The sequence below is a fragment of the Oncorhynchus kisutch genome, linkage group LG29 (genome assembly GCF_002021735.2).
Source record: "Oncorhynchus kisutch isolate 150728-3 linkage group LG29, Okis_V2, whole genome shotgun sequence".
Classification (NCBI taxonomy): domain Eukaryota; kingdom Metazoa; phylum Chordata; class Actinopteri; order Salmoniformes; family Salmonidae; genus Oncorhynchus; species Oncorhynchus kisutch.
This window is the reverse complement of record NC_034202.2, coordinates 32,214,934-32,240,030: the sequence shown is the minus strand read 5'-3', so window position 1 is coordinate 32,240,030 and position 25,097 is coordinate 32,214,934. Positions and strand designations below refer to the sequence as shown.

Below are 25,097 nucleotides of genomic sequence, written 5' to 3'. Positions count from 1 at the left end.
TCTCTCTATACCATTTTTATGTCATATTACCTTTGACTATTGGATGTCCTTATAGGCACTATAGTATCGCCAGTGTAACAGTACATCTTCCATCCCTCTCCTCGCCCCTACCTGGGCTCGAACCAGGAACACATCGACAACAGCCACCCTCGAAGCATCGTTACCCATCGCTCCACAAAAGCCGCGGCCTTTGCAGAGCAAGGGGAATAACTACTTCAAGGTCTCAGAGCGAGTGACGTCACCGACTGAAACGCTATTAGCGCACACCCCGCTAACTAGCCATTTCACATCGGTTACACCAACCTAATCTCGGGAGTTGATAGGCTTGAAGTCATAAACAGCTTAATGCTTGAAGCACAGGGAAGAGCTGCTGGCAAACACACGAAAGTGCTGTTTGAATGAATGCTTACGAGCCTGCTGCTGCCTACCACCGCTCAGTCAGACTGCTCTATCAAACCATAGACTTAATTATAACATAATAACACACAGAAATAGGAGCCTTAGGTCATTAATATGGTCAAATCCAGAAACTATCATTTTGAAAACAAAACATATATTCTTCCGTATTTTATCTATCAGGTGACATCCATAAGTCTAAATATTGCTGTTACATTGCACAACTGTCAATGTTATGTCATAATTATGTACAATTCTGGCAAATGAATTATGGTCTTTGTTAGGAATAAATGGTCTTCACACAGTTCGCAACGAGCCAGGCGGCCCAAACTGCTGCATATACCCTGACTGCTTGCACGGAACGCAAGAGAAGTGACACAATTTTCCTAGTTAAAAGATATTCATGTTAGCAGGCAATACTAACTAAATATGCAGGTTTAAAACATGTGTATTGATTTTAAAGAAAGGAATTGATGTTTATGGTTAGGTACACATTGGTGCAATGACAGTGCTTTTTTCGCGAATGCTCTTGTGAAATCATCATCTGTTTAGCGAAGTAGGCTGTGATTCAATGAGAAATTAACAGGCACCGTATCGATTATATGCAACGCAGGACAAGCTAGATAAACTAGTAATATCATCAACCATGTGTAGTTAACTAGTGATTATGTTCAGATTGATTGTTTTTTATATGATAAGTTTAATGCTAGCTAGCAACTTACCTTGGCTTCTTGCTGCACTCGCATAACAGGTAGTCAGCCTGCCACGCAGTCTCCTCGTGGAGTGCAATGTAATCGGCCACAATCGGTGCCCCAAAAAATGCAGATTACCAATTGTTATGAAAACTTGAAAATCGGCCCTAATTAAATCGGCCATTCCGTTTAAATCGGTCGACCTCTAGTATTGGCACATTGATGGTGTTTGTGTCAGGCAGGCAGCTATAAGTATTTGCCCTTGTTCCAGGCTATAAATGTTACACAATGGTACCTTGTGTGGTGTCCACTGCATAGCAATACTGCCCTCCTAATTTAACCCCCCAAAAACCTGATGGTATCTGTATTGCAATACTGATAATAATAATGGTGATCAGGAGATAATCCAGGCAGAAATGCCGCCAATATTAATCCTGTGTCTGTGAGGCCCATACAGGCTGAGCCTGGAGCCTAGGCTGGAGACTTCAGTTCAGATGGTCAGATAATGAACCTCCCTGGTAGGTAGCTACAGTAGTACATTGTAACATGTAGTTCACATAACACAGTTTGACCCCTTTGACTATACCCTGAAATCTCACTACTGTATGCCATCTACTGTCAGAGCAATGGTGGAAGAATAATGACAAGCCGTAAAATAATGTGTTGGGTGCTTATATTTGTCCTGTTTCAAATGGAAATTAGTTTCTGTGTATCCCAACTCCCCGAGGCACCCTTGGAGAGTGGAGTCAACCTTGTGGAAGATTATAGATGAGGGCAAAGGGGACCTTCATCATCTGAAGTTTAGGAAGTGAGTCCACTTGAAAACATCATGATGCTTGACTGCCCTGATATTGTTTATAATTTCAAAGATCACTTCCCTGCCCTTAATAAGTCCTCTGCTACCTGGTTCCTTGGCATGGTCTCAACAGGGTATTACTTGTTCAGAACATAAAGTTGTCTGTCTTTAGGAACGCCTCCACTTGGCTTCATGGAGCCTGACATGTTAGATCTCGCTGCTTTACAGCAGCTTTAGTAACTAACTCATCTCTAGAATCTTCATAACCTTAAAGCCTGCTACGCCGTCGTATATGGTCAGTTCCAAAAATTCAGAGCCACAAAAGTACATAGAACCACACCGAACAAAAATATAAATGCAACAATTTCCAAGCTTTTTGTTACAGTTCAATCAGTCGATTTAAATAAATTCATTAGGTCCTAGTCTATGGATTTCACATGACTGGGATTACAGATATGCATTTGTTGGTCACAGAGGATATGGATCAGAAAACCAGTCAGTATCTGGTGTGACCACCATTTTCCTCATGCAGCGCGACAACTCCTTCGCATAGAGTTGATCAGGCTGTTGTTTGAGGCCTGTAGAATTTTTTTTATTTCACCTTTATTTAACCAGATAGGCCAGATGAGAACAGGTTCTCATTTACAACTGCAACCTGGCCAAGATGATACAAAGCAGTGTGACACAAACAACACAGAGTTACACATGGGATAAACAAACGTACAGTCAATAACACAATAGAAAAATCTATATACAGTGTGTGCAAATGTAGTAAGATTAGGGAGTTAAGGCAATAAATAGGCCATAGTGGCGAAATAATTACAATTTAGCAATTAAACACTGGAGTGATAGATGTGCAGAAGATGAATGTGCAAGTAGAGATACTGGGGTGCAAAGGAGAAGAAAAAAAAGAAAAAGAACAATGAGGTAGTTGGGTGGGCTATTTACAGATGGGCTGTGTACAGGTGCAATGATCAGTAAGCTGCTCTGACAGCTGATGCTTAAAGCTAGAGAGGGAGATAGAAGACTGCAGCTTCAATGATTTTTGCAATTTGTTCCAGTCATTGGCAGCAGAAAACTGGAAGGAAAGGCGGCCAAAGGAGGAGTTGGTTTTGGGGATGACCAGTGAAATATACCTGGAGCGCGTGCTACGGGTGGGTGCTGCTATGGTGACCAGTGAGCTGAGATAAGGCTGGGCTTCACCTAGCAAAGACTTATAGATGACCTGGAGCCAGTGGGTTTGGCGACGAATATGAAGCGAGGGCCAGCCATTTATTTTGTAAATGACATCGCCGAAGTCAAGGATCGGTAGGATAGTCCGTTTTACGAGGGTGTTTGGCAGCATGAGTGAAGACTGCTTTGTTGCGAAATAGGAAGTCGATTCTAGATGTAATTTTGGATTGGAGATGCTTATTGTGAGTCTGGAGGGAGAGTTTACAGTCTAACCAGACACCTAGGTATTTGTAGTTGTCCACGTATTCTAAGTCAGAACCATCCAGAGTAGTGATGCTAGAAGGGCGGGTGGGTGCGGGCAACGATCGGTTGAAGAGCATGCATTTAGTTTTACTTGCATTGAAGAGCAGTTGGAGGCCACGGAAGGAGTGTTGTATAGCATTGAAGCTCGTCTGGATGTGTGTTAACACAGTGTCCAAAGAAGGGCCAGAAGTATACAGAATGGTGTCGTTTACTTAGAGGTGCATCAGAGAATCACCAGCAGCATGAGCGACATCATTGATGTATACAGAGAAAAGTCGGCCTGAGAATTGAACCCTGTGTCACCCCCATAGAGACTACCAGAGGTCCGGACAACAGGCCCGCCGACTTGACACACTGAACTCTATCGGAGAAGTAGTTGGTGAACCAGGCGGGGCAGTCATTTGAGAAACCGGTACAGTTGAAGAATGCGGTGATTGACAGAGTCGAAAGCCTTGGCCAGGTCAATGAAGACAGCTGCACGGTATTATCTTTTATCGATGGCGATTATGATATCGTTTATGACCTTGAGCATGGCTGAGGTGCACCCATGACCAGCTCGGAAACCAGATTGCATAGTGGAGAAGGTACGGTGGGATTTGAAATGGTCTGTGATCTGTTTGTTAACTTGGCTTTCGAAGACTTTAGAAAGGCAGGGCAGGATGGATATAGGTCTGTAACAGTTTGGGTCTAGAGTGTCTCCCCCTTTGAAGGGGGATGACCGCATCAGCTTTCCAATCTTTAGGGATCTCAGACAATACGAAAGAGAGGTTGAACAGGCTAGTAATAGGGGTTGCAACAATTGCAGCGGATAATTTTAGAAAGAGATTTATCGGTGGTGACAGTGTTTCCTAGCCTCAGTGCAGTGGCCAGCTTGGAGGAGGACTTTACAGTTCTCCATGGACTTTACAGTGTCCCAGAACTTTTTGGAGTTTGTGCTACAGGATCCTACAGGATGAAAAAGCTAGCCTTTGCTTTCCTAACTGCCTGTGTATATTGGTTCCTAACTTCCCCGAAAAGCTGGGCTATTCGATGCTAATGCAGTATGCCACAGGGTGTTTTTGTGCTGGTCAAGGGCAGTCAAGTCTGGAGTGAACCAAAGGCTATATCTGTTCTTAGTTCAAAATTTTTTGAATGGGGAATGCTTACTTAAGATGGTGAGAAAAGCACTTTTAAAGAATAACCAGTTATCCTCTACTGACGGAATGAGGTCAATATCCTTCCAGGATATCCGGGCCAGGTCGATTAGAAAGGCCTGCTCGCTCCTGAGGGAAGTTCAAGTTATAAGGAATAAAAATAGCAGATCCGTACCACATTGGGTGAGGCGGGTTGCAGGAAAGTGTATTTAGTTCGTAGATAGAAAGTGAGATTAAGATATATATGAAAAAGACCGGCTATTTACACGGGATAAGACAAAGACAAACACACATCCTACTGCTACGCCATTTTGAATGTTGTCCCACTCCTCTTCAATGGCTGTGTGAAGTTGTTGGATATTGGCGGGAACCGAAATAATGCGATGGTACACGTCAATCCATAGCATACCAAACATGCTCAATGGGTGACATGTCAATGGGTGACATGTCAATTGTGTTTGTTGTCCGTAGCTTATGCCTGCCCACACCATAACCCCGCCATGGGGCACTCTGTTCACAACGTTGACATCAGCAAACCACTCACCCACACAATGCTATACACGCTGTCTGCCATCTGCCCGGTACAGTTGAAACGGGGATTCATCCATGAAGAGCACACTTCTCCAGCGTGCCAGTGGCCATCCAAGGTGATCATTTTCCCACTGAAGTCGGTTACGATGCCGAACTGCAGTCAGGTCAAGACCCAGATGAGGACGATGAGCACTCAGATGAGGTTCCCTGAGATGGTTTCTGACAGTTTGTGCAGTATTTCTTTGGTTGTGCAAACCAACAGTTATATCAGCTGTCTGGGTGGCTGGTCTGAGACAATCCCGCAGGTGAAGAAGCCGGATGTGAAGGTCCAGCTCTGGTGTGGTTACACGTGTTCTTTGGTTGTGAGGGCGGTTGGACGTACTACCATTGGAGGTGGCAACAGCTCTGATGGACATTCCTGCAGTCTGCATGCCATTTGCAAACTGTGGCATTGTGTTATGTGGCAACTGCACATTTTAGAGTGGCCTGTTATTGAGGGGCACCTTGTGGTGCTCATGCTGTTTAATCAGCTTCTTGATATGCCACACCTGTTAGGTGGATGGATTATCTTGGCAAAGCAGAAATGCTGACTAATAGGGGTATAAACAAATTTGAGAAATATGCTATGTGTGTGTATGGGACATTTCCGGGATCTTTTACTTTAGCTCATGAAACATGGGACCAACACTTTACATGTTGCGTTTATATTTTTGATCAGTATACGTAGAACTACGCTCCGTCGCTCTGTTCGCGTAGTGTCTAGAGCCCTTTAGGGTCTGTTATTCTCGTGACGGTCTAAGACGAATGGTGTCATTTTGAAATGGTCTTCTTTACACCATATTGACAACCAACTTATTGATGTGCTGTACAGACAACACGCTCTCTGTGGCCCAACACAATATGTCAGAACAGTCCTTCACCCATGTGCCAGTACTGATGAGTACATTATGTCTACCAGAGACGCAGAGAGAGATGATTGATGGGTTTTATTCCCTCCAACAGTCAGAAAGTCTAGTGCCTCGAATTGAACATTTACATCTTTGCCACTTCTTACAGCTTCTACAGTATTCTACAGTCAGCTCCTTGTCATGGCTTATCAGTTGTATTCTGTCCAGCCCGTCTGTCATGCCGTGGCATGTGCAACAGAACATATAGTGGTGTTGGTGCTGTAACCCTCCAGTCCTGTGCCAGGTGGCTCTGCTGACTGATCTAAACAAGCAGGAGGGCATCCCTCAGTGCTCCAGGCCTGGCACCTCTCACCAGTCCACACAATGGACTTAGGACTGAGGGAGGGGTAAGATTACTAAGGTGCAATAAATATCTAGGTACAATTGGTATTAGAAGCAATTGATTAGAACTCAAAATGTCCGGGACCTCCCGGGTGGCGCAGTGGTCTGTGCCACCAGAGACTCTGGGTTCGAGTCCAGGCTCTGTCGCAGCCGGCCGCGACTGGGAGGTCCGTGGAGCGACGCACAATTGGCCTAGTGTCGTCCGGGTTAGGGAGGGTTTGGCCGGTAGGGATATCCTTGTCTCATCGCGCACTAGCGACTCCTGTGGCGGGCCGGGCGCAGTGCACGCTAACCAGGTCGCCAGGTGCACGGTGTTTCCTCCGACACATTGGTGCGGCTGGCTCCCGGGTTGGATGCGCGCTGTGTTAAGAAGCAGTGCGGCTTGGTTGGGTGGTGTTTCGGAGGACGCATGGCTTTCAACCTTCGTCTCTCCCGAGCCCATACGGGAGTTGTAGCGATGACTCAAGATAGTAACTACTAACAATTGGATACCACGAAATTGGGGAGAAAAGGAGAAAAATTATAATTTAAAAGAATATATAAAAAAATAACTCAACACGTCCTGTGTGCGTGTTTCCTTAGTACTGTTTTCCTACTACCACTGACCAGTGAATTGGTTCACAACATTACCCAGAACACATAAGCAAAACAAGCATCTAGCCAGCCTGCCTGGTATTGTCTCTCTGCTAATCATTAATCTCCTTCTCCTCTCATCTCTCTCCCCCTCTATCACCCTTCAGTGTTCCTTCAGAGTAATGCATCCCTACTGCCAAAACTGTCACCCAAGTGTTTTTTATTATTATTATTATATGTTTTTAAAGATCGGTGATTTTGGTTAGAAAAATTCATTCTGGAAATCTGTTCCCAAGTATTCCTACAAATAAAGAGAGATACATATGTGATTGTGTCTCAATGTAATCAAGGTATGAAATTATTGTTATTTTCAAATACAATCTCGTTGGGTACATTTGTGGTCAATTTGACAGGTACAAATTTGTATAAGTTCCCGGCCTCCCTCCACTCAGACAGAAATTGGACCGTGGTTGAATCTAGTTGCCTAACCCTGCCCTACCTCCCTCGTATTACTACTACTGGGCTGCCTGCTTGTTTACCAGTACCAGCACCTCTGGTCAAACGGAAACTACCAGCATCAATCAGTCAGTCAGCTTTTACGGCCATCTGTCACACACTCCAAACTGGGGATCCTACGGGGATCCTGCCTAAGGCCCGAGGGCACTACGGAGGCCCTCGCCACCAGCCCCAGTCTGACAGCCCTCGCTGACCCTGGCCTTATAAATTCCTCTCTGGTGCCTGGAGAGAAAGAATCTGGCTGTTATTTATGGAGACAGGTAAGACCACATCATGACGTTAGACTGAAGACACCTGTTTACTAGAGGCTTTATTCGGCATTCATTTGAATTCTAATAAATTATTTCAATTCTGTTCATTGTAATTCTGTTCTGTGTAGTGACATTTAGCTTTCTGATTGTGTTTGCTTGTTATTCTGTATTCATGTGAATGTTCTGGAAAAAGGGTGCCTTGACTTGTAATCCTTGGTCAATTTAAATGGGGTGTAAAAGTGATGGATGCTGGGCTAGAAGTATGTATGTGTCAGAGGAATATGCAGCGTGCTGATAGACCTACTGTATGATCATTTGTTTATTAGTGTCAAATCAAATCAAATTGTATTGGTCACATATTTCACGAAATGCCTGTGTGTGTGTGTGTGTGTGTGTGTGTGTAGGTACCCCCCCCATCAGAAGAGCAGAATTAGTGCAGTCAGATGCTGATCCTCCAGCTCCGTAATTGAACCTTGAACTGGGCTGAAGGATCCATTTTTCAGCCTGCTCCCTCCAGCTGCTGCCATGCAGCCTATGATTAGAGGCTAGAGCCAGGGTACTCATTAAACACACACAGACAGACACAGACAGCGTACAGGATAAGATATGATCAAACATAAAACAGATACACATATAGAAGTCCGTCATGTCTGATGTCACCAACACACAGGTGTCTAGGTTCTGGGAGGAATTTTATTGTCTCTCACTACCTTATATAACAGAGGACGTAACAAATGATTTTTTTTTGTCATTATAATGATACACCTATAAAAACATGGAAAGTAAACATGGGAAGGGAAAAGAAAAGGGAAAAAAAGCATTTGTTACGTCCTCTGAAGTGGAAAACACGTTTGAAAATGCAGTTAGGTCGAGCAACGGTTTGGTTCACATGACCAGTTTAGGCAATAAAGGCATCACAGGAAATGTTGCATCCAACCAGGTCCCTCTAAGTATGATACCTGGGTTGTATAAAAATCAATGGAGACAAACCCACCTAGAGGAAGTGAGGGAATTACAGGCATCCACCACACCCTCATGTCAGCACTAACCACTTCAACTGTCACTACCCAAGCAGATATCTGAGATCAAAGGCAGCCTAAACCACACACACCACTTCCTACATACACACACAGAGAAACACACACACAGTTTCCTCACACAGGCTCCACCAAAACAATGGGTCTCTGAGCAAGACTAATGTGGCAACGGCTGTGGTTGTAACATACCCAAAAGTCTTAGAATTGGTACAGGGATCAATTTAACTGATGGCATTTTTCTTCAGCCACCCTTTATAGTCCCGATAGTACAGTGCTACATCTTTGTTGGACACGGCTCACCTGTCCTCTGTGGGTTAGCCAAGGACAGTACAGCAAGATGGCTGGCTGAACAGGCACAGTGTGCTACTGTCATATTCACTATACTAGCGCCAGGGCAAGGACTTCTCCTGAAATTCACATTATAGCATGACAGCAGGCTAAATATGTCTGCAAAAGGATAGCATGCTGAAGGACAAATGCAGAAGGACACAAAAACACACCTCCTCCCCTCTACAATAACATAACCGCCCATACTGCTGAAGACTTCAGAGAGTAGGGCTGCTCCACCAGACTAGCCACGTGTGATGCCGGTTATTTTGATTTCTTTACAGTTTGTGGGCACAGGCATAAAAACAAATGGAGCGTGTCGCCTGATCTAGTGCCAGCTCTGTCCACGTAAACCCCAATAAAAACACTGAATGTGAGAAACAGAGACGGCAATTTAGAGTAAGAGAGGTTAAACTTTTCTTGACTTAGTAGGCCAGGCTTATGGTGACTGGGGAAGGTGGAGCTATGGACCCTGCCCAGGTCAAGGCCTCTCTCTCTGCTATGTGCAGCTGCTCCTGATAGTGGGTAGAGAAGGGGCTGCTAGTGGGGAGAGAAGGGGCTGCTAGTGGGGAGAGGAGGGGCTGCTAGTGGGGAGAGGAGGGGCTGCTAGTGGGGAGAGGAGGGGCTGCTAGTGGGGAGAGGAGGGGCTGCTAGTGGGGAGAGGAGGGGCTGCTAGTGGGGAGAGGAGGGGCTGCTAGTGGGGAGAGGAGGGGCTGCTAGTGGGGAGAGAAGGGGCTGCTAGTGGGGAGAGAAGGGGCTGCTAGTGGGGAGAGAAGGGGCTGCTAGTGGGGAGAGAAGGGGCTGCTAGTAAGGGAGAGAAGGGGCTGCTAGTAAGGGAGAGAAGGGGCAGAGGGCGGCCAAGGCCAGTCCTGTAGGCTGAAGGCAGAGCAGAGGCATCTCTCAGTCATAATAACATCTGGACACAAAATGGGCATCAACCAGCAGGCAGGGAGCAGCTAAATGCCCTCAAGCCCCCCAAAACATCATTATTCTTCTACTTTCTCAAGTAGGAAACAGTAAATAAAAATACAACTGTGTCAACAAAAGCATTCTTGTCGATAAGGTATCGTGTGTATGTAGGATATATCCTAACCTTGGAAATGTGATTCTGAGCTGGAGGCCTCTAGCTGGAGCTGCCTTCACTAGGAGGTTAGAGTTACTATAGAGTCTATGGATAGCCTGCTACTACATCTGTAATGTGACCCTAGAATGGGACATGGATCTCCTTAAGTGCCTATTCACTTCTTAAATAAAGTAAAGGAACAAAATGCTGAGAAAATGGAGCCTAAGCGTGCCAATGGCCTGAGGAAGGAAGACCGGACCAAGTCTCATAATCCCTTAACATTTACGTAGACTCCACAGGGCTTAAATGCTCCAAATGGGCACAATCGCGATTAGGTGACAAGAACTTAATCTGTATCTACATAAGTAGCCTACACTACTACAGTGCATCAGGTTGCCTGAGACCAAAGTTAGCCACAATGATGGCCTCTCTCTGCTCGACCAACTCCAATTACGCTAACACAGCCAATCTAGTCTGAAGAGGATTCAAAAAGCCCCTGTGCTGTGACCCTTGGTTTGACAGTTCTTTTCACTTAGTTAAATATCTCTATGGACCATGCTATCAGTTTAACCATTACATTCTACCCTACAGGAACTAGCATTCCACTGTTATCACATAGATCACACTCCAACCTCACCCTTATGTAAGATGTGACAGTGCAAGATCATTATTTTCAAATCAATTCCACAAGGTGTGTAATGACTATTGGAATGACCCTTATCCCCAGTTGAAGAAACTGACATTCTCTGACCTCTTATCTGGTCAACAGCAGGATTTAATCAATGGTTTTATGGTCCTAAGTGTGTTTCAATCAGGTAGACCAGCTCCACCCTATAGTTGTACGTGTTGAAGGTACGAATGGCAGACGAACGCAAGATCCACATTTGGTGCGATGTGTGCGAGCCTTTAGTGACACTGGACTAAAACATTCCTGAAAACGTTGGTACCAAATTGGCCATAATATATCCTTTGACAAGCTCCCGAACACAACAGCTGTGTCTTGCTCTCTAAAAATGAGTGTATCTCTTCCTGTCCTTTCCTTCTGTTTGAATAAACCCACACTACTAATGGCTACTGAGCTGTCCCTCCTGAAGCCCACGTCAGTGTTTACTCAGACAGCGGTGGAGGCAGAGGTGACTGGCACCAGGGATAGTGACCCTTTAAATCATGACACACTACCGAACCAAATTCACCATGCCTATCACCTTGGCACTCAATATCTTTACCGCTTTATCAAACCAACATTGGGTCGGTTAAAGTGATGATTGTATCACTTACTGTAGCAGGTGTGTTGAGGCACTAGGTCACCAGACTGGTTACGGATGGTTTTGTTTACCATGTTAAACAACCAGGGCTCCTAGCTCATCTTATTATGATGAACACACAGCTGATATGATCTGTACTGTGGTGCTCGGGGAAGCATTCTCCCAAGAAACAACTAACACTCATCAACAGTACTTTCAACCGTTACACATTCACCCAGTGTTGGTGGTTAATTGTTTACCATGTTGAGTATGTTTTGCCAATGGGAAAATGATATTTCACATTCTTGACGGTCAGGAAAGTCATCGGGGGTAGAGGGCTGCATTCCCGCGGGATGCCCGAAGGACCAGCGGGTCACAACAGAGATTATTGCAGTGCGGTCTGCTTTTTTCATGCTGCGGGAAGGAGCGGGTGGTCAGACAGACAACTTTAGGATGAAAATATCTGTTGGTCCCGCAGATGATTTGGAAACGGTCATCGTTCTGCTTTGCTTACCATGCATTACATAGCCATTTTATCTCCACCTAAGCCATCATGTAGCCCCTGTCTGTAACTACAGCTACGCTTGGGTACATCAGCCCCTATCAGGAGATGGAATGGGTGTGTCACTCACACACACACACACACACACACGTTGACTTTCTTTTGAATACATGGGAAGTGACAGATAGGATCTCAAGTCAGGGGTTTATCACGGAGAAAAATCATGCTGACTAGTAAAGGGGAGGGGGGGATCTCACACAGACAGAAACACTGGACTGAACTGTGGTGAGAAGAGGGGGGATCTCACACAGACAGACACACTGGACTGAACTGTGGTGAGAAGAGGGGGATCTCACACAGACAGACACACAGGACTGAACTGTGGTGAGAAGAGGGGGGATCTCACACAGACAGACACACAGGACTGAACTGTGGTGAGAAGAGGGGAGATCTCACACAGACAGACACACAGGACTGAACTGTGGTGAGAAGAGGGGGGATCTCACACAGACAGACACACAGGACTGAACTGTGGTGAGAAGAGGGGGGATCTCACACAGACAGACACACAGGACTGAACTGTGGTGAGAAGAGGGGGGATCTCACACAGACAGACACACAGGACTGAACTGTGGTGAGAAGAGGGGTTGATCTCACACAGACAGACACACAGGACTGAACTGTGGTGAGAAGAGGGGGGATCTCACACAGACAGACACACAGGACTGAACTGTGGTGAGAAGAGGGGGGATCTCACACAGACAGACACACAGGACTGAACTGTGGTGAGAAGAGGGGGATCTCACACAGACAGACACACAGGACTGAACTGTGGTGAGAAGAGGGGGATCTCACACAGACAGACACACAGGACTGAACTGTGGTGAGAAGAGGGGGATCTCACACAGACAGACACACAGGACTGAACTGTGGTGAGAAGAGGGGGATCTCACACAGACGGGACACACAGGACTGAACTGTAGTGAGAAGAGGGGGGGATCTCACACAGACAGACACACAGGACTGAACTGTGGTGAGAAGAGGGGGGATCTCACACAGACAGCCACACAGGACTGAACTGTGGTGAGAAGAGGAGGATCTCACACAGACGGGACACACAGGACTGAACTGTGGTGAGAAGAGGGCGATCTCACACAGACGGGACACACAGGACTGAACTGTGGTGAGAGGAGGGGGAGTCAAGGAGGTTATACAACTTGGGAATTTAAAGGGGTAAATCAATCCCAAACTCTATCTTAGAGCTCAGAAACACCAATAGAGTTTGCTGGCCGAGAGTACTTAGCACCTTGAACGTAATTTGCGAACAGATTTTCCATGTAGAATCGTGTGAAAAATGTCAGACGTCTAAATCCAATCAAATGTTATTTGTCACATGCTTGGTAAACAACAGTTGTAGACTAACAGTGAAATGCTGACTTATGGGTGCTTTTCCAACAACGTAGAGTTGAAGATTAAAATACAAAATAGTGGCGAGGAATGAATAACAATAACGACTAAAGCGGGTGGTCCCTAAAACACAGTTCGCTGAGCGATCAGCAGAAGAACGCGAGATCCACATTCCGTGCCATGTGTTTGAGCCTTTAGTGACACTGGACTGATTGCCCAATCCAGGAGGTGAAATATCATTAGAGCACACAAAGAATGTCAAACATAGGGTGTGTGTTGACTTGCCCCACCAGTCAACTCTTTGAACACACTCCATTCCAGACGACAACGAGGAGGCAGAGAAAACCGGCACAATGTTGTGATCTTTAGTGATTGCTTCATTGATTGACTGCATAACACTCTAAATCTGCCAATCTAAACCTGCCTAATGGCCCATGACTAGGGAGTAGTGCAGCTCATAGGAACCAGGCACACCTGGTCACACACAACCCAGATAGACAAAATAAACACAACAACACACACCTACACTACACTGTTCCTTACTGCTAGTCTGCTATAGCACCTCAACCCTATTATGGCCATCTTGAAAAAGGGGATTACCATATTTGCATAAGGGGATAAGCCCTAAATGAATCACCAAGTGCATGGGTAAATCTCCCTTTGCCACAAAATATGGCAAAACCTTAGCCTCCAAGGCTAGATGTTAGTCAGCTATTGACTTGTATTCATCTGACTGTGTGCCTGCGTTACTATAGTCACGGTGATGGCGTAGGCCACAGACGGAGGCCAGGGCTGTAATTGGATATGGAAGGCCAGGTGGCCTGGTGATCAGGTGGAGCTGATCTGTCGGCCAGCCAGTCAGTGTCTCTAACTGACCTGAAGACGCTGGACCTGGGACAGGAACCTGGAACTACCCTCTGAAATACAGCCCACAAAAACAGGGACACTCTCCAGGAGCGGGCCAGTGGTTACCACGGACACCAGGAATAAAGGAGACACATTGGGGACACATTTCTTCACTCTCCATCTCTCTGAACTGGTGAATATTGGATGGACTTTCTGCACTCTAGCCCAACATAATATATAATACATCAGGAGCCAAAAAGCTCTTAACATCTTTCTTTCATTTCTTATTCAAGCAGGTTTAGGAGATTCCAGAATAGGTGTTAATCCAGCCTAGTATAGCAGTTGGCTCTTACCTTGCAGCTGTTTAAACCTCCCCTCCAGGATGTTGGAGTACTGCACCTGGTTAACAAACGCTGCCGGGGAGAGACAGGGCTCCTTTGCTCTCTGGTGGTCCAGCTCCATGTTGGAGCTCTCCCTCTCAGCCTAAATCACCCCCTCAGGTATGGTGCTCTGCAGTGTGTCTGGGCAAGTGGGCTCTCCAGCATAGCACAAGGCCAGCAGGGCTGTCCCCAGGACAGGAGGTAGCTATCTACCCGTAGATTCTACTCAATAATCTATAGGTTTCAGTTGAAGAAAATTCTGTAAAATCCCAAACAAGCTTTTTATGGACAGTTTTCCCTCCTCAAATCCCAGTCCTTCTTCTCTACCAGAGTGTAAAGGCAGAGCACGCCATCCTGTCTTCCACTTTCAAAAAATGATTCCTCCTTTGTTTTCTTCCCCCTCTCACTTCTTTACTGAAAAAGCAGTAGTATGTGCAAGGGTGGAGAAGTTGTATTTACTAAGAACAAAATGTTCTCTTCTTTTCACCTCCTGTTCTGAAGTCCGTGCCACACTCCTCTCAGCAAAGTAGAAACCTTTAGGGCAGCACAGGTTCTCTTCACATTCACACTAACACACACTGGCTCTGCGGTTCCTCCTAACTTTGAGCGCATTCAGCCTCACACACACCTTGTTTTCAGCACAGCAGGAGAACCGGCTGCTGTCGGACGGCTGTGTAAACAGAGCCTGCTGCTCTCTGAAAGCTGGGGCATTAGCATAAGGTGTGTTTTAGGGAGGAGCCTGAGGGAAGAGCAGGCAGAGGGCTGGATCAGTGGAGGAGGGGCGACAGGAGGAGTGGAGAGGTGGATTAAACCATTCTGCAATGTACAATAGGGTGAGGCAGAAGGTATATCATTCCAATCCTTTTAAATGCCAAGTAGGTAGTGTAGGAGGTGTGGTCAACCAGTGAGGTGTATCACAGTAGCCATACTTGTTGTTCTCTCATTCTCTCCATATCTGTTTTACATCTGATCTCTCTAGTCCTCTTTCTGCTCCACTGCATGGGACTAAAATAAGGTGTTAAGACAGGAAGGAAGTAGTTGAGAAACTGTCAGCAGCAGCAACAATCTCTTTCCTGCCCGAGCAGGGGAGAGAGAGAGAATGTATGCGTTTGTATACGTGTGTGCGCGTGTGTGGTTTCTCTGAGCAATCACAGTCCACTGAGACCCACCTAATCAAAACCTCTCAGCAATGATTTTCAACTTGTCTTTTAACACAAACAACGATTTAATGCTACTAAAATAAAAAAGATCAATACATTGCTCAGAAATAATAGTCTAGATAACAGGTGTGTGCATTGCTCTCATTTTGCTGCAGCAGCAGAATGTCCTCTAGTGGTAAACTTGTTTCGCAGAGGTCAGAGCCAGTGTCTGTGCTAATCATACAGGAGCCTCTAGGGTATAGGCCTACAGCCTGCCCTATCCAGGGGGCACTGGTCTTCAGTCCGTTGTTTTATAGGCTGTGTTTGGCCTGCTTTGGTTTAAGTTTGTTAAGACGGTAGAGTACAGGGGACATGTGGACTGCAGAAGATCTAGGGGCCAGGGGCTTCAGAGTGACCAGGACTTTATAGAAGGAAGTGGCCTAATGAGTCCCAGAGAACAGATGCAGGGCTCTCACTGGGGGTTGAGGGGTTCTGTCACAGTTGCCAGGGGTGATGAGAAGAGCACAGAGCTCAGTGACGGACGCATCGCAGCCCAGACCATATATCAAACATCCCTGTTAACATGCAGGCCTGTAATGAGGAGGGCAGGTCTCTCTCTCTCTGTGTGTGTGTGTGTGTGTGTGTGTGTGTGTGTGTGTGTGTGTGTGTGTGTGTGTGTGTGTGTGTGTGTGTGTGTGTGTGTGTGTGTGTGTGTGTGTGCGTGCTCATGCCTTGGGATAAAGAGGCTTCCTTCCTCTATAAACAGCTTGTCTGCTTGCTGTGCAGATGGCTGGATAAACAACCAGGGATAAACAACCACTTTCTGCAACTTTTGAAAACAAAGGGGGAAAAAAGTATTCAAGCAACCATTTGGCAGGAGCTCCTGTATGAAGCACACTGCAATTACAGATAATGATCTGGCCTACGGATATGAGTGAGACAGTGGAGCAGAGAACAGGAAGGCAGAGAAGTGAACCATCTGACAGGGGAACAGAGGAGAGGGATTCCAGGGATTCCAGTCAGTGAGGAGATGTGGAGAGAGAGAGAGAGATAAAGATGTCTGTTACGGCCACCACAGGTGTGAAACAACCACACTCTGCAGGTCAATAAGAGGCATCATGGTCGAGTTGAGGCTGTCAGTGTTCAGGCTCCACACTGAGGGCCATTACCTGCACTTTCATACCCTCCACGTTTTCCTCTCCCCGTCCCTCCGATGGCTCTCTCTGCCCGAGTCTCTCAGTCTGTCATGTTTTACCTTGGCTCTTACCTGCCATGTTACCTTCCAGGCATTTCACACTCCACAGCTTCCCCATGGCCAAGATACACTAGTCAGGTGTGTGAAGACATCCCGGGACGTCAGATATTATTAGGCCATGAACACAGTTGGATGAATCACACCAACACACACAAACAGAAGCCGGAAGCATTTAAATGAACACCTGAGGGAAGGAGGCACTACTAGGTCATGACAGGAAAAAAGGCAGGTAACCAGGGAGCTGCTGATCAAAGTCACAGTTCTAATAGCTCATAGAGTAATGAACCTTAGAGGCTACACATAATATATAGACTCTGTCCTCAGACTACAGAAGTCTAGATAGGACCTTTACAGCTAGCTGTGCATAGAGGAGTCCACAAATTGAGAGCCAAATCGATGCAAATGAGCCTGGGCCCAGGAGATGATATCAGCTCCTTCACTGTGTAGGGGGAGTAGAGGATAAAAAGAGAGATGAGACAGGTGGACTGATCATAGATCCTGTGACCAATGGACTGATCATAGATCCTGTGACCAATGGACTGATCATAGATCCTGTGACCGATGGACTGACTGATCATAGATCCTGTGACCAATGGACTGATCATAGATCCTGTGACCGATGGACTGACTGATCATAGATCCTGTGACCAATGGACTGATCATAGATCCTGTGACCGATGGACTGACTGATCATAGATCCTGTGACCGATGGACTGACTGATCATAGATCCTGTGACCAATGGACTGATCATAGATCCTGTGACCGATGGACTGACTGATCATAGATCCTGTGACCAATGGACTGATCATAGATCCTGTGACCAATGGACTGATCATAGATCCTGTGACCAATGGACTGATCATAGATAATGTGACCGGTGGACTGACTGATCATAGATCCTGTGACAAATGGACTGATCATAGATCCTGTGACCAATGGACTGATCATAGATCCTGTGACCGATGGACTGATCATAGATCCTGTGACCAATGGACTGATCATAGATCCTGTGACCAATGGACTGATCATAGATCCTGTGACCGATGGACTGATCATAGATCCTGTGACCAATGGACTGATCATAGATCCTGTGACCGATGGACTGACTGATCATAGATCCTGTGACCAATGGACTGATCATAGATCCTGTGACCGATGGACTGATCATAGATCATGTGACCAATGGACTGATCATAGATCCTGTGACCGATGGACTGATCATAGATCCTGTGACCGATGGACTGATCATAGATCCTGTGACCGATGGACTGATCATAGATCCTGTGACCGATGGACTGATCATAGATCCTGTGACCGATGGACTGATCATAGATCCTGTGACCGATGGACTGATCATAGATCCTGTGACCGATGGACTGATCATAGATCCTGTGGGCGATGGACTGACTGATCATAGATCCTGTGGGCGATGGACTGACTGATCATAGATCCTGTGGGCGATGGACTGACTGATCATAGATCCTGTGGGCGATGGACTGACTGATCATAGATCCTGTGACCGATGGACTGACTGATCATAGATCCTGTGACCAATGGACTGATCATAGATCCTGTGACCAATGGACTGACTGATCATAGATCCTGTGACCAATGGACTGATCATAGATCCTGTGACCGATGGACTGACTGATCATAGATCCTGTGACCAATGGACTGATCATAGATCCTGTGACCAATGGACTGATCATAGATCCTGTGACCAATGGACTGATCATAGATCCTGTGACCGATGGACTGATCATAGATCCTGTGACCAATGGACTGATCATAGATCCTGTGACCGATGGACTGATCATAGATCCTGTGACCGATGGACTGATCATAGATCCTGTGACCAATGGACTGATCATAGATCCTGTGACCAATGGACTGATCATAGATCCTGTGACCAATGGACTGATCATAGATCCTGTGACCGATGGACTGATCATAGATCCTGTGACCGATGGACTGACTGATCATAGATCCTGTGACCAATGGACTGATCATAGATCCTGTGACCGATGGACTGACTGATCATAGATCCTGTGACCAATGGACTGATCATAGATCCTGTGACCGATGGACTGACTGATCATAGATCCTGTGACCGATGGACTGACTGATCATAGATCCTGTGACCAATGGACTGATCATAGATCCTGTGACCGATGGACTGACTGATCATAGATCCTGTGACCGATGGACTGATCATAGATCCTGTGACCAATGGACTGATCATAGATCCTGTGACCGATGGACTGACTGATCATAGATCCTGTGACAAATGGACTGATCATAGATCCTGTGACCAATGGACTGATCATAGATCCTGTGACCGATGGACTGATCATAGATCCTGTGACCAATGGACTGATCATAGATCCTGTGACCAATGGACTGATCATAGATCCTGTGACCGATGGACTGATCATAGATCCTGTGACCGATGGACTGACTGATCATAGATCCTGTGACCAATGGACTGATCATAGATCCTGTGACCGATGGACTGACTGATCATAGATCCTGTGACCAATGGACTGATCATAGATCCTGTGACCGATGGACTGACTGATCATAGATCCTGTGACCGATGGACTGACTGATCATAGATCCTGTGACCAATGGACTGATCATAGATCCTGTGACCGATGGACTGACTGATCATAGATCCTGTGACCGATGGACTGATCATAGATCCTGTGACCAATGGACTGATCATAGATCCTGTGACCGATGGACTGACTGATCATAGATCCTGTGACAAATGGACTGATCATAGATCATGTGACCAATGGACTGATCATAGATCATGTGACCGATGGACTGATCATAGATCCTGTGACCAATGGACTGATCATAGATCCTGTGACCAATGGACTGATCATAGATCCTGTGACCGATGGACTGATCATAGATCCTGTGACCGATGGACTGATCATAGATCCTGTGACCGATGGACTCACTGATCATAGATCCTGTGACCAATGGACTGATCATAGATCCTGTGACCGATGGACTGATCATAGATCCTGTGACCAATGGACTGATCATAGATCCTGTGACCGATGGACTGATCATAGATCTTGTGACCGATGGACTGATCATAGATCCTGTGACCGATGGACTGATCATAGATCCTGTGACCGATGGACTGATCATAGATCCTGTGACCGATGGACTGACTGATCATAGATCCTGTGACCAATGGACTGATCATAGATCCTGTGACCGATGGACTGACTGATCATAGATCCTGTGACCAATGGACTGATCATAGATCCTGTGACCGATGGACTGACTGATCATAGATCCTGTGACCGATGGACTGACTGATCATAGATCCTGTGACCAATGGACTGATCATAGATCCTGTGACCGATGGACTGACTGATCATAGATCCTGTGACCAATGGACTGATCATAGATCCTGTGACCAATGGACTGATCATAGATCCTGTGACCGATGGACTGACTGATCATAGATCCTGTGACCAATGGACTGATCATAGATCCTGTGACCGATGGACTGACTGATCATAGATCCTGTGACCAATGGACTGATCATAGATCCTGTGACCGATGGACTGACTGATCATAGATCCTGTGACCGATGGACTGACTGATCATAGATCCTGTGACCAATGGACTGATCATAGATCCTGTGACCGATGGACTGACTGATCATAGATCCTGTGACCAATGGACTGATCATAGATCCTGTGACCAATGGACTGATCATAGATCCTGTGACCAATGGACTGATCATAGATAATGTGACCGGTGGACTGACTGATCATAGATCCTGTGACCAATGGACTGATCATAGATCCTGTGACCGATGGACTGATCATAGATCCTGTGACCGATGGACTGACTGATCATAGATCCTGTGACCAATGGACTGATCATAGATCCTGTGACCGATGGACTGACTGATCATAGATCCTGTGACCAATGGACTGATCATAGATCCTGTGACCGATGGACTGACTGATCATAGATCCTGTGACCGATGGACTGACTGATCATAGATCCTGTGACCAATGGACTGATCATAGATCCTGTGACCGATGGACTGACTGATCATAGATCCTGTGACCGATGGACTGATCATAGATCCTGTGACCAATGGACTGATCATAGATCCTGTGACCGATGGACTGACTGATCATAGATCCTGTGACAAATGGACTGATCATAGATCCTGTGACCAATGGACTGATCATAGATCCTGTGACCGATGGACTGATCATAGATCCTGTGACCAATGGACTGATCATAGATCCTGTGACCAATGGACTGATCATAGATCCTGTGACCGATGGACTGATCATAGATCCTGTGACCGATGGACTGACTGATCATAGATCCTGTGACCAATGGACTGATCATAGATCCTGTGACCGATGGACTGACTGATCATAGATCCTGTGACCAATGGACTGATCATAGATCCTGTGACCGATGGACTGACTGATCATAGATCCTGTGACCGATGGACTGACTGATCATAGATCCTGTGACCAATGGACTGATCATAGATCCTGTGACCGATGGACTGACTGATCATAGATCCTGTGACCGATGGACTGATCATAGATCCTGTGACCAATGGACTGATCATAGATCCTGTGACCGATGGACTGACTGATCATAGATCCTGTGACAAATGGACTGATCATAGATCCTGTGACCAATGGACTGATCATAGATCCTGTGACCGATGGACTGATCATAGATCCTGTGACCAATGGACTGATCATAGATCCTGTGACCAATGGACTGATCATAGATCCTGTGACCGATGGACTGATCATAGATCCTGTGACCGATGGACTGATCATAGATCCTGTGACCGATGGACTCACTGATCATAGATCCTGTGACCAATGGACTGATCATAGATCCTGTGACCGATGGACTGATCATAGATCCTGTGACCAATGGACTGATCATAGATCCTGTGACCGATGGACTGATCATAGATCCTGTGACCGATGGACTGATCATAGATCCTGTGACCGATGGACTGATCATAGATCCTGTGACCGATGGACTGATCATAGATCCTGTGACCGATGGACTGACTGATCATAGATCCTGTGACCAATGGACTGATCATAGATCCTGTGACCGATGGACTGACTGATCATAGATCCTGTGACCAATGGACTGATCATAGATCCTGTGACCGATGGACTGACTGATCATAGATCCTGTGACCGATGGACTGACTGATCATAGATCCTGTGACCAATGGACTGATCATAGATCCTGTGACCGATGGACTGACTGATCATAGATCCTGTGACCAATGGACTGATCATAGATCCTGTGACCAATGGACTGATCATAGATCCTGTGACCGATGGACTGACTGATCATAGATCCTGTGACCGATGGACAGATCATAGATCCTGTGACCAATGGACTGATCATAGATCCTGTGACCGATGGACTGACTGATCATAGATCCTGTGACCGATGGACTGACTGATCATAGATCCTGTGACCAATGGACTGATCATAGATCCTGTGACCGATGGACTGACTGATCATAGATCCTGTGACCAATGGACTGATCATAGACCCTGTGACCAATGGACTGATCATAGATCCTGTGACCGATGGACTGATCATAGATCCTGTGACCGATGGACTGATCATAGATCCTGTGACCGATGGACTGATCATAGATCCTGTGACCGATGGACTGATCATAGATCCTGTGACCAATGGACTGATCATAGATCCTGTGACCGATGGACTGATCATAGATCCTGTGACCAATGGACTGATCATAGATCCTGTGACCGATGGACTGACTGATCATAGATCCTGTGACCAATGGACTGATCATAGATCCTGTGACCGATGGACTGACTGATCATAGATCCTGTGACCAATGGACTGATCATAGATCCTGTGACCGATGGACTGACTGATCATAGATCCTGTGACCAATGGACTGATCATAGATCCTGTGACCGATGGACTGACTGATCATAGATCCTGTGACCGATGGACTGATCATAGATCCTGTGACCAATGGACTGATCATAGATCCTGTGACCGATGGACTGACTGATCATAGATCCTGTGACAAATGGACTGATCATAGATCCTGTGACCAATGGACTGATCATAGATCCTGTGACCGATGGACTGATCATAGATCCTGTGACCAATGGACTGATCATAGATCCTGTGACCAATGGACTGATCATAGATCCTGTGACCGATGGACTGATCATAGATCCTGTGACCAATGGACTGATCATAGATCCTGTGACCGATGGACTGACTGATCATAGATCCTGTGACCAATGGACTGATCATAGATCCTGTGACCGATGGACTGACTGATCATAGATCCTGTGACCAATGGACTGATCATAGATCCTGTGACCGGTGGACTGACTGATCATAGATCCTGTGACCAATGGACTGATCATAGATCCTGTGACCGATGGACTGACTGATCATAGATCCTGTGACCGATGGACTGATCATAGATCCTGTGACCAATGGACTGATCATAGATCCTGTGACCGATGGACTGACTGATCATAGATCCTGTGACAAATGGACTGATCATAGATCCTGTGACCAATGGACTGATCATAGATCCTGTGACCGATGGACTGATCATAGATCCTGTGACCAATGGACTGATCATAGATCCTGTGACCAATGGACTGATCATAGATCCTGTGACCGATGGACTGATCATAGATCCTGTGACCAATGGACTGATCATAGATCCTGTGACCGATGGACTGACTGATCATAGATCCTGTGACCAATGGACTGATCATAGATCCTGTGACCGATGGACTGACTGATCATAGATCCTGTGACCAATGGACTGATCATAGATCCTGTGACCGATGGACTGATCATAGATCCTGTGACCGATGGACTGATCATAGATCCTGTGACCGATGGACTGATCATAGATCCTGTGACCGATGGACTGATCATAGATCCTGTGACCAATGGACTGATCATAGATCCTGTGACCGATGGACTGATCATAGATCCTGTGACCGATGGACTGATCATAGATCCTGTGACCGATGGACTGATCATAGATCCTGTGACCAATGGACTGATCATAGATCCTGTGACCAATGGACTGATCATAGATCCTGTGACCAATGGACTGATCATAGATCCTGTGACCGATGGACTGATCATAGATCCTGTGACCAATGGACTGATCATAGATCCTGTGACCGATGGACTGACTGATCATAGATCCTGTGACCAATGGACTGATCATAGATCCTGTGACCGATGGACTGACTGATCATAGATCCTGTGACCAATGGACTGATCATAGATCCTGTGACCGATGGACTGACTGATCATAGATCCTGTGACCAATGGACTGATCATAGATCCTGTGACCGATGGACTGACTGATCATAGATCCTGTGACCGATGGACTGATCATAGATCCTGTGACCAATGGACTGATCATAGATCCTGTGACCGATGGACTGACTGATCATAGATCCTGTGACAAATGGACTGATCATAGATCCTGTGACCAATGGACTGATCATAGATCCTGTGACCGATGGACTGATCATAGATCCTGTGACCAATGGACTGATCATAGATCCTGTGACCAATGGACTGATCATAGATCCTGTGACCGATGGACTGATCATAGATCCTGTGACCAATGGACTGATCATAGATCCTGTGACCGATGGACTGACTGATCATAGATCCTGTGACCAATGGACTGATCATAGATCCTGTGACCGATGGACTGACTGATCATAGATCCTGTGACCAATGGACTGATCATAGATCCTGTGACCGATGGACTGATCATAGATCCTGTGACCGATGGACTGATCATAGATCCTGTGACCGATGGACTGATCATAGATCCTGTGACCGATGGACTGATCATAGATCCTGTGACCAATGGACTGATCATAGATCCTGTGACCGATGGACTGATCATAGATCCTGTGACCGATGGACTGATCATAGATCCTGTGACCAATGGACTGATCATAGATCCTGTGACCAATGGACTGATCATAGATCCTGTGACCAATGGACTGATCATAGATCCTGTGACCGATGGACTGATCATAGATCCTGTGACCAATGGACTGATCATAGATCCTGTGACCGATGGACTGACTGATCATAGATCCTGTGACCAATGGACTGATCATAGATCCTGTGACCGATGGACTGACTGATCATAG

General features: G+C 46.2%; 1 protein-coding gene across 6 annotated transcripts in view; it reads right to left on the bottom strand.

Annotated features, from left to right (window-relative positions):
• Positions 1-25,097, bottom strand: part of LOC109874410 (spectrin beta chain, non-erythrocytic 1-like) — a 106,734-nt gene that overhangs the window by 53,282 nt on the left and 28,355 nt on the right. For 2 of the 6 annotated variants that reach the window (XM_031808785.1, XM_031808786.1), the window contains exon 1: positions 14,433-15,165. The exons of 3 other annotated variants lie outside the window; for them this stretch is intronic. In XM_031808785.1, coding sequence (XP_031664645.1) covers positions 14,433-14,541 — 109 coding nt within the window. In that variant the 5' untranslated portion in view covers positions 14,542-15,165. Of the gene's footprint in view, positions 1-14,432; positions 15,166-25,097 lie in introns of those variants that run through there. One more of the 6 variants, XM_020466295.2, reaches the window with a different exon arrangement.